A 10956-nucleotide genomic window follows, 5' to 3' on the forward strand; every position below is an offset into this window, starting at 1 on the left:
AATCGGTGCACCGAAGTACATCTTCCAGTGGGCTATCCTCACATCTGCCCACGCCCTTAGCACACAGACCGCATCGCATCAAACATCCCTCTGTCTTGGGCGGTCAGGTGTTCTTCACCGCCCTGCTTCACCCGGCACTCAGTGTCACCCGATCTCGGAAGTCTGAGCCGCACGCACGCGCAATCAACTTGCACAACGTGTTTGCAGCTCACGCGGGAGCAGGCGCTGAACTCCCACGGTGACGTCACGCCCCGGCTACCGGCCGGCCGCTGGCCTCCTCGTGTTTATGCAGTCGGGTGTTCGCTTCACCGTAGATTTGTGTAAATGTTTGCCGTTTTTTAGCGCATGCTCGTCAGTGCAGGCGCCTGCACGACGTGCGGAACATGCAGCGATGCACGTGTGCTGGATTGGGCCGCGGCCGTCGCGCCCGGGCCGGCCCCAGCCTCGTTGCAGAGAACTCAGGCTCTGGAAACTGCGGCTGTTTAAACATGGCTTACTGTCCCTGGACCCGTTTTATGAAGAGCGCTCGGTGACCGCGATCAACAGATACCGTGGAACCGGAGATGGAACTGATGCGTTTGCTGCTGTATGATCTTGCGGCGTCGGCAAGGGGCTTTTCTAATCGTCATTTCTCGTTTTCATATCGTTTGCTAAATCGCGCACATCCAGCGTTTGGGTTATTTGGTTTGACGCTTATCCGCCGTGGGCGTGAAGTGTAAAAAAGGGCGAGGCCATTTTTTTCAGCTCTGACCCCGATCAGGACGCGGCCACTGACACTGTCTTGTCCTCGAACTCGATAGAGGGAACGCTTGATGACAAGCGCTTCCGAACACGGCCTCGATCCGTTTGCTTATGGCTGATGTTTTCTTTTCGAAAATGAAAGTGCTTCTGGCAATATAAAAAATAAGAGGGTGTTTTGGCACACTGAAAGCGTTTCCGGGCTACCCCCAGTCACGCTCCTGTCGTTTCCGGGCTGCCACCAGTCACGCTCCTGTCGTTTCAGGGCTACCACCAGTCACGCTCCTGTCGTTTCCGGGCTACCCCCAGTCACGCTCCTGTCGTTTCCGGGCTGCCACCAGTCACGCTCCTGTCGTTTCCGGGCTGCCACCAGTCACGCTCCTGTCGTTTCAGGGCTGCCACCAGTCACGCTCCTGTCGTTTCAGGGCTACCACCAGTCACGCTCCTGTCGTAGACCACCGTAAGTCCCACAGTCTCCGCGTATTCATTGATGAAGTAGCCAGCTCTGTCGACCTGACATCGCGCCTGACCGAGCGCCCCGCCAGATCCACAGGCATCGTTCCTCTAGCTCCGTCGAGCCTGACACCGCACCGCGCCTGACCGAGCGTTCCGCCAGACCGAGCCATCGTTCCTCTAGCCCTGTCGACCCTGACACCGCGTTTGACCAAGCGCTCCGTCAGACCCCAAACCATCGGTCTTCTAGCTCGCTGGCTGTGGATTGTTCGTGCCGGATTAGCCCGCCCTGCTGCAGGACAGACTACTCATCCGCTGCAGAAAAAACAGCGATGCGATAGAGCTAGAGACATCCGAGAGGCTCAACATAAGACAGCGATGCTCACTGTTGTCCACAGAAGTGCAAAGATCCCCCAGGAGCCCGATTCTGAACACAATTGGCTGCGCCGTGTCTGTATATGGGAAACCTTTAACAACCGCGAGGGTACCGCAGCGTCTTAGAAGTTTCTAGCTGGCACAGAGCGTCACAGCTTATGCGGGGTTTCCATAGGCCTGGTCACGATGGCTTCGCACAGCATTTATACAACAATGAAGGAATGCTTTGCTTGAAATTTATGAAGGTCGAAAACACCGATGACCAACGACTTATCGAAATTATTAGCTGGCCGCGCCGCAGCCTGAAGCTACAATTGAAGATGATGTTCCGCAATCAGAAGATAACAGAATTCATATCAGACATGCAATAAGTGAGCGTTAAGTCCTACGTTTGCTCACAGGACAGCCCTGGCCTGCAAAGAAATGCTTGCGCCAATGGCACGCGACAGCAAAATACAGTCGTCATTGATCCCGCAGGCAACCGATTCGTGGTAGATGTTGTCTGGTTCACGGATCTTGGCAAAATAAGCGGCAGCCCCCACGCGGCCCTGATCTGTTTGTTTCTGTCTTTTTTATTGGCGCGTCATAAGCGGCTAAAGGCGAATCTTGCCGATTCCTTAAACAGGCCTTCCTGAGCGCTAGGATTAAGGCTATTCCAACTGATCAATGCCCTTTGATGCATTCGGGGTCCTTTCCCGCGGCATTTGAGCATGTTCTACCGCTGCCTGTCGCTTGTCTGGTTGCCACACAGAAGGAAGATGCAGCAGTTCCCTACTACCAAGCGATGCAGATAGTAGCGTGCCTTTGCGGGATACGCTTTTATAATCCGGCGTGGCTGCCAAGGTCTGGCTAGAAATGGCCTTGACATACAACACACGGGAGGCGTAAGCCGATTTTCGTGGATACTAACCGGTATCAAAATTCACTTAGATCAGACCGTAGTATTAGCCTTATTTCTTGGAGACAAACCAGGATAATGGAGATATAGTTGGGTTGATATTTCGGAAACATGCCTTCATCGAAACACTAGCAGAAGAGATGAATGCAGTTATGTATTCCCCGCTAATGCACTGAACAACTTAGGTATGAAAATTTTACGAGCGGTCCGCCAAGCACATCAGCTAATTTCTTAAAGCGTTTCCACAACTTCACACGGTAGCCTCTACAGAATTCACTACCAAGGCGCACGCGATACGAAGCTATTGCATCCATGTTCTCTGCGCCGCGCCGAGCTCTTCTTACCGGCACCCTCGAGAATGAGGTACATGAGGTACTGCTCCAGCCCCTCCGCGTCAAGTAACGCTTTCCATCCATTTACTTCTTGAGTTTCAGGAACAGGAAGAAGTAAGCAGGGGTCAGGCCAGGCGAAGAGGGTGGCTGCCCGGTCGTGAATGCCCCACGTTCCCTGAAACAAACATCGTTGCCTCATGTAACGTGTGGGATGGACGCTGCCTGGTGTGGACAGGCTTAGCTAGAATATGTAGCCTCGCTCAGATGACTGTGTTCAGTCCCGGCCCTCACCATCTTCAGTGCCGGCGCGTACCTTGTGGAGTTGATTGTTTCACCGCTAGGAGCAAAGCCGACGTTGATGATGCCGACTCTCTTGAAGAAAGCTGTGCATACACATGGCCATCCAACGAACGCCCCCGAGTCTGGGACGAATTGGGATCCCTCGCCGACCCCTTCCACTCTTGCTTTCACTTTTGGTCATAGAGATGAACTAATATCTCCGCAACAATGATCACTGAGTCCAAGAATTATTGGCAGCTAGACTCGCAATGATAGAGCCCATGCTGCACAACCTTCACCTGCGCATCCTTCTGCTCTAGTGGGAGATCGTGCGGGTGCTGCGGCCGTCAAGGGCACAGTCAAGGTATTTCACAACCCGTCTTTCTTTGGCCTTGCTGGCACTGACACAATCTTTGGCCCTGCTGATGTTGCTGATGTTATAAATGCAACGCCCCTTTTTCTTACGAGACCATTCCCTCTGTTCGGTACTTGACGTCAGCTGTGCGCATGCGCTTTGGTGGTCACTTTGCCCAGCCTGTTCTCGACAGTTACGGAAGGCTCACATAGCACGGTCTGGATGTCAGGTTCTCTTTTGGCAAGGGCCCGTTTATGTTGTGGTGCGACGTTCATTAAGACCTCGAAAATCAAGTTATGAACGCTACCTGTTTACTTCCATAGATGACCATTGACAGGGGCATCGATTTTTAAATTATTGGGGGGGGGGGGGGGGGAAGAGGCGGCGAAGCCGAAAGCTTGACAGCCTACCATCCCCCCATCTTTTTCTCACCGGTTTAGCCTACTTCATTGTGGTGAAAGGAAATATCTGCTGCTATTCTTTGCATAGTTTATAAGTCTTTAATTTAAGCAGCATAGAAGTCATTCAGGAGTGGATTCAGGGAGCCGGCACTGGACCACACGCATCGCTCCTAATCGGAAAGTGAAGGCGTCCCTTTAGAGGCCACCTTAGGGTGCCGATGGCGCCCTTGAGAGGCGGCTCGTATTTTGGTTGTGGGGGACGAGGACGGGGTTAGCCATGAAAGAATTAGGACATCCACATTCCAGAGCTTTTCATTTTAACCTTACAAACCAACGCGTGTCTAGACCCTGGGTATGTGAAGTTTATTGCATCATTTTTCCACTCAGCTGTTACGATTTGTATCTGGCGGCGAGAACATCCATGGCTTTACGTTATGAGAGTAGTACGAGACGCCGCTACGCAGAAACATTAAATAAGGTAGCCTTTTTGTTGTGGTCATCCCTTACCTACGTTTTTTGCAGCGGTCCAGTCAAATATATTGAGGGATCCAAGCCAACACTGGGAGGACTCAACTCAACATTGGGGGGCTAAGGCCCCCACAAAAAAATACAAACCGACACCAGTTACCACTGATGCCGTACGATTGCGTGCACCCTTGATTGCATTCACAGACATAGTCAAAGCGCATGTATCTCACCAAAACATTCAAGTCAGTGTGCCGGGGAACTGCGCTCTGCGAAACGATGCGCTCTTAAGCAAAAACCACCGCAACTTCGTCGCCCAGGGAGGGTTACGTCCCCACTATGAACGACTCCTACCCCTCGCCATGCAGCATGGTTCACACAAGACGCGCGCAAGGTCCGTGAAACTGACAGCAGCGGATCACCTGAATTGACACACTGATATGGCAGCGATTACGTCACGTTCATTAACAGAGCTCACGGAATCGGCTCCCCGACCCAATCACTGGCGTAGAGGCGGTCTCCCTGAAGGAGCACACAAGCGCTAGCGCTAGCTAGCGGGAGCGCTAGCCGAACAGTGCGTTATCCACGGTGTCGTTGATATGGGTAGCTCCTGGTCACGAATGTCACACAATTTCCACGATTACATCACATACAAGTGACCAATGGGTCACAAGGTGCGACCTCGATAAAACCGGTCAGCTGCAGTGATGGCAGATTCATCAGACGGGTATGTGCTTATAAAGTTGAAGGCAACGCAAGCGTTAAGCTGTCAGTAGTCGCCCATACTGTCAGCCCCTCTTCCTCCACGGCTCTCGCGGCATTCACCAAGCTGTGAGAACTTGCCATAGCTCACAACGTCGCGCAGCAAGACGAAAACCCGGGGCGCCGACAGCACCCACCCGGCGATGGAGCTGGGTGATGGTGGTGGTGGGGAGGGGGGGGGGGGGGGAGGTTGTGCGCACGCCTAGAACACGCTGAGATCGGCACGGGGAATGGCGAACGAATTGCAGTCGCGCAAACTGTTAAAGAAGACGGAGGGTTGCCACAGCGCCAACGGCTGTACCGCCTGCAGGCCTTGGATGTTGTCGCAGAGGATACGCGCCCAGCTTGACTGCTGAATCTCGCGTACTTGCCGGAATGACAGACTGTGGGGCATGTCAGCCGTTGTCGTGGAAGAACCTGCGGGAGCGATAGTGGTCAGGAGCTGCTGCGACTGCGAATTCATTTGACGGCTCATCTGTCTGCACAGGGTTCTATGATCCGATGGCCCTTGAGGGAAATCACTTATGTAGTGGGATGAGGATCTGAAAAGTCGATTTAAGTTCCACGCGGAATAAGCGCCCATCAAAAGTTAATCTATGGCGATAACACCTCGGATCCGTTGCATGCTTCATTGCCTCTAAGCGATTTAGATGGCGCAAAGATGCAGCTTCGTTCTAAAAGAACATAAAATTGCAGACTGCGTAATTCTGCCAATGAGCTTTAAGCCTCTACGACAAACAGTGTAGCTTTAACTACACGAATCGAACTACAATCCAATCCAAAGTCCATAAGCCACGGATGCCTCTCATCTTCTCCTTACCTGTCCCCGTAACGGGTGACGAAGAACTGCTCGCCGATGATGCACTGGAACACCTCGCCGACCAATGCACCGGGCTTTCGCTTCTCGGCCACACCACCGATGAAAAGGTCGATGTCATAGATGCTGTCGTAGACCGATTGCAGGCTCTGCAGCACTTTCGGATCGAAGAACGGCGCCAGGGAAGACCACTCGCCGTCGAGCGAGCGCTCCAGACAGTTCTCCAGCGCCGTGACGTAGGTCGGCAGGCCGTGGTCTCGACCGCGGTTGATGTTGAGAGCGATCAGATCCAGCCCGGATGGCGCGCCCTGAGCAAACAGCTTCTCGTGCACAGAGGCGGAGAAGGTGTTGTCGACCGAGCGCGGCTTCTGGCGCGTCAGTGCGCGCGCGAATTGCGCCATAACACCCGGTCCGGTGAGTAGGTCGGGACGGAAGAACGTGTCCTCCATGGCCAGCGTCTTCAAGATGCGGCCTGTCTCGCTGCGTAGGATGAACAAGTCTTGTACCTGTGGAAGCGGATGACGTTCGGTCAAAATGGGCACGTTTCCGCCAGCATGTGCGGCCGTGATGACGCGACGTGTGTAGGTGATTATTTGCTAATAAAGCGAAATATACTGAAGGAAGGGTGGGTGCCGTGGTTATGACCGTGGCATAAAAACCGAAGAGCAAGCTAATGGCGGTGGCCAGACAGCGACAGGGCACTGAAATGGGGACATCCGAAACGGACCGGGCTCCAAAAATGCACACATGACCAGAGAGTATCTAGAACAGATCCGGCTTGCAGAAACTCGAACCTCTAGAAGGGAGACGAGCTCGAGAGGAAGCACTGACCTGTGAATGTCCGAAGCGGAAGGCGGCTGTTGAAAACTCGGACGTAACGCTCGGGTCCACCTGACCCGTGTAGCCAAAGGAGTGACCGAACGCTGGGTCGAGACCATGATCACGCGTGTACTTGAAGCCAAGTACAGTGGGCAGGTATTCGTTGTAGACGACGTTCTGGTACTCGCCGTTGACAATGCGGCGCGCCTCCTGGAACAGCCGCTCGTCGTCCCAGTCTCGGTGGTTCTTCGCCAGCACCGCTGCCACGCGGTTGTGCTCGCGTGTCCAGATGGTGTGCATGAAGGCCAGCCCAGGGTTCTCGCTTAGGCGGCCCTCACCCGAGATGAACCGGCCGCCAACCTGCGGCAGGAGGTTGCCGTCGCTGCTCTTGATGAGGGCCACCGGTGAAGGCACGAAGCCGGTCCGCCTGCTCCTTGCTGCTGCCGTAGATGTTGGAGGAGTCCAGGAACTGCGACACCTGGTTCAGCTGGTTGGTCGGACCGGCGATACAGTCCTCGAACGGAGCCGGTTGCGAGCGCACCTGGCTCATGCACTTGCGGCCGAACTGCGAGTAGAAGGGGTCGTCGTCCGGCACACGGATCGGGTTGCAGCCGATGGGGTGCAGCGGCTCATCGGGGAACGAGTTGTCACTGTTGCAACAAGCCAGTCCCCCCGCCGCCCGGCACCGTGAACGCCGCCGTTGAAATCATGTCGTGGTTGATGAACTGGCCAAACAGCATGACGGAGAGCGTGCGGGAAGTTGTCGTCGCGCGGGGACGTGTTCGCCACGCGCTGACTGACAAGCCGTGCCGACGGCAGCGGGCCGCCAAGGCCGGACGAGCGCGGCTTGAATATGCCGTCTTCGTACTCAGGCCGGGAAGAAACGCGAGAAGGCCGTCTGCGCGCGCCCCAGCCGCGGCTCATCCTGGTTTGTTGCATTCGCCATTGAAGGTGCGGAAGTTGCCTGATCCGGCACAGTTGGGGCGCGCGGGCACCTCGCAGCCGGGAATCTTTGTCGTCGCCGAGAACGGGGAAGGCGGGGAAGTTGGCGCGGTTCCTGCAGACCCACTCCGAACAGTGGTGCCTCGGCGCTGAATGCCTTGGAGCCGACGGCGCGCATCTCCTTCAGCTTCGTCAGTACCTCAACAGACTGCAGCGATGCCTCTGCCGACCGCTCAGCCTCACTCGACTGCGGTCGCGAGAACAACAGCTGCAGGCTCTCTGGTGACCTGGCGCGAGCCCTGTTGGCCCCTCTCTGAGCGAGCTGGTTCACCACCCGCCCCACCTCCTCTAGTCTCTTCTTTGCTTCCGCTACCACTGACAGCTTCTGAAAAGCATAGAGAAAAGTTAGCGTTGAAAAAAGACCTGCGTCATTGTGTGAAAGCCACCGCAAAGGCCTCAAAATCTCTCGAGGGTTTTAATAGAAACAATGCATATCACCCAGCACCAATCTGATCTGTATTGTCTTCACATGTACAGCCGACTCATGCAAGGTGGACCGCTGGGGACCATTCCAGCGCCCCGTAGCATATTTCTGAGTTGAATCGCTTACCACTGGCCGCAAAAATCCACAGCCCAAGTAGTTCATGACGGCGGCAGCTTTGAACAGGACTTGAGAACGGCCGAAGCATATAAACCAAAAGCCCTCAGCGGCGAGCCGTACCTGCACAAGGTTGCTGATCACCAGCTCCTGTCGGTCCTTGAGGCGGTTCTTCAGGGGCCGCAAGTCAAACACGCCCTTGCTGCCGGTGATCTCGCCAGGGAAAAAGATGCTCGGAGAGGGCGCCGCCGCCTGCGGTCCGCCGAACCTGCAGCCCGTGAAAAACACATCGTGCTCGTCAGAAAACACATCGTGTCGTGCACCAACAACCGTGCTCGTCAAGCGGCGAGACGAGTCTGGTTACGCAGGAAGAGCTGCAACGTTGTTGGGGATAGTGACATGTCTCCTGGGCATGACCGAAGTCTGGACTTGTCGTGGGCACTGAGCATGGCGCAAACCTCTTCCAAGAAACGTTGGATTCTTCGTTTGATGCACGCTGAGCTCGGGCTTTCATACTAGGCCCGAGAGGACAGCCTGTGGCCGGTCTTATCCAATTAGACACACGTAAAGTAAGGTAGGCTAGCAGCATATCACGCGAGCGCAGAGTGGTCGCGTGGAGTCCAGCGTGAGCTTACCTGCTGATGAGGCCGCTAGAGCCGCACAGCACGCCAACGGAGCCGTCACTTGAGCGTGCAGAGCCGTCCGGCCGCGAACGGGTCCACGATGGGCTCCTCCTCCAGCAGCTCCTTGCACTCCAGGAGCGGCATGCACACGTCGGTTCCGCCGCCCAGCCGGCCACAAGGGCCAAACAAGTGACCTAGGGAGGGAGAGGGTCGGTCACATCCACTACCCTTCGGTTCGTGCGTAACCTCTTTAGCCGAACCTAAGAAATAAGTTTGCGCCACAAATCGCGTAACTGCGCAACAGCAGCCACGACAAAGGAGCAGCACCCAATGAAGGTACAACAGAGAGCCTCGCAACCATGCCAAGGTTTTCTGAAATTCCAGTGCGTTGGCTGGAACGTGAGCTGCGACAAGTCGCAAAACTTGCCGTTGTGTGATCAAACCAGGTCATCGATCTTAATCATGCGATCAAATGCACTTGGCACGTGATGTTGCGGGGAGCAGCTTGGGTGTAGCGTCCATCTGTGTAGAACGGACCTACGGCCCTGGTGGCCGGCAAAGCGGTAAGGGTGCCAGCTAATCTGTAGCTCAGGGTGGTCAGTCATTTCCCGACATCCATGTGAACATGCTTGCCTGCAATTCGAGCCAGTTTCTGGGAAGACTGGGTCGTGAGACAAGGACAAGTGGTGGGCAAAACCCGCGCGAGTCTTTAATTGCTGGTGTCCGAAGCCCTGGCACCGCTTTCTGAACACGATGCTAACACTCTCAACGGCATTCGACCCTGGCGTTGGTGGCCTGCCGCGAATTGGCCCACCTGATTAAACGCCGCACGATAACGACCTATCGCGAGGCGCTCACCGCTAGCACACATAGACCCATTTCAATTGGCAGGCGGCAAGATTCACCCTGTCCTGTTCTTCAGGGCGTTTTGAGAACTTCAACTCCAGGCTAAGACTAGCATAGAGACTCATTTCTATTCATCTACACATCTACCATGCACTATTCATCTACACACATAACAGGACACACACACAACACATATATATATATATATATATATATATATATATATATATATGTGTGTGTGTCCTGCCATGAGGGAGATCATCTGATCCAGATTTAAGTCGGACAACTGAGATACCAACTCCACCGTTTCAGCACAGCGCCGACCCAGCCGACGCCAGCTGCCCGACAACAGACAGTTCCACGTAGCACACAAACGGTTTTGCAAACGGTTTCTCCTGAACCCCCTGGTGTTTTCACCAGCGGTTGACGTCAAATGGTTAAAGCTTCCTGGCGGCTAAGCATGCTAGTCATGACTGACCACGAGCTTCAACCCTTGACCGATCATCAAGGTCATTTGATATGACCAAAAAATCACGTGCTGCGCAATAGAGCGCTCTGGCATACGATCCAAGGTTGAAGTAAAACGTCTTCACTGGACGTGAGTGTGTGCGTGAGGTGGTTGTGAGACATTCAAGCTGATATGACGTGCAAGTGGATCGCTATGCAGGCATTCTTATGTCTTGGGGGCGCCATTCCTTCCGCCACAAATGCGACAATAGACATTTCAGTTGCACTTGTACGAAACTAAATCACATAAATGGCTTATGTCAACAACGCAAGATGTAGATACTTGAGTTATCAAAGCACAGCAAATCCATCCTTGTGAATACTGCGCGAAGCAGGGGCGTGCGCATGCTGACACCCCTCAAGCTGCAGGCTACTTGCGGGAACCCTTGCGTCATGCAAGTGCAACTGTCTTCGATGTTTCTCTCACCGTTTTGGAGGCATTTGGTTAACTCGTGCAACCATATCCCTCTTGCGGAGATCCTATCTTCGCATTAGGTGCGATGCTGAGTGGATTTCCCCGCCCTTCAGCCGTCTAGACACGCTCATTGCATCCGTACAGCAAGCAATACAAGAGCACGGAGGTGCTGTAACCGAAGGACTACCAGCAGTTGGGACGGCTGCTTTGCAGTTGGGACTACCAACAGTTGGGACTACCAACAGGCTACCAGCACTTGGAATGGCATGCCTTGCACGGAATAAACAACGATCGTATGTGAGCGACGTTCAAAAACTGTTTGTGTCTGTTC

The 10956-nt window shown here is 54.3% G+C and overlaps 1 protein-coding gene across 1 annotated transcript; it reads right to left on the reverse strand.

The window, feature by feature from the left end:
- Positions 1 to 5260: 5260 nt before the first annotated feature.
- LOC119114120 (peroxidase-like) lies at positions 5261 to 9001 on the reverse strand. Its single transcript, XM_037238334.1, has 7 exons — positions 8919 to 9001; positions 8358 to 8502; positions 7747 to 8021; positions 7196 to 7344; positions 6707 to 7134; positions 5879 to 6381; positions 5261 to 5441 (listed from the first exon to the last, which is right to left on the reverse strand). Exons 1-7 carry the CDS (start codon positions 8999 to 9001, stop codon positions 5261 to 5263), a joined length of 1764 nt encoding a protein of 587 aa, XP_037094229.1.
- Between the last annotated feature and the right edge of the window lie 1955 nt (positions 9002 to 10956).

The sequence above is a fragment of the Pollicipes pollicipes genome, unplaced genomic scaffold, assembly GCF_011947565.3.
Source record: "Pollicipes pollicipes isolate AB1234 unplaced genomic scaffold, Ppol_2.1 Scaffold_7262;HRSCAF=8765_pilon_pilon_pilon, whole genome shotgun sequence".
Taxonomy (NCBI): Eukaryota; Metazoa; Arthropoda; class Thecostraca; order Pollicipedomorpha; family Pollicipedidae; genus Pollicipes; species Pollicipes pollicipes.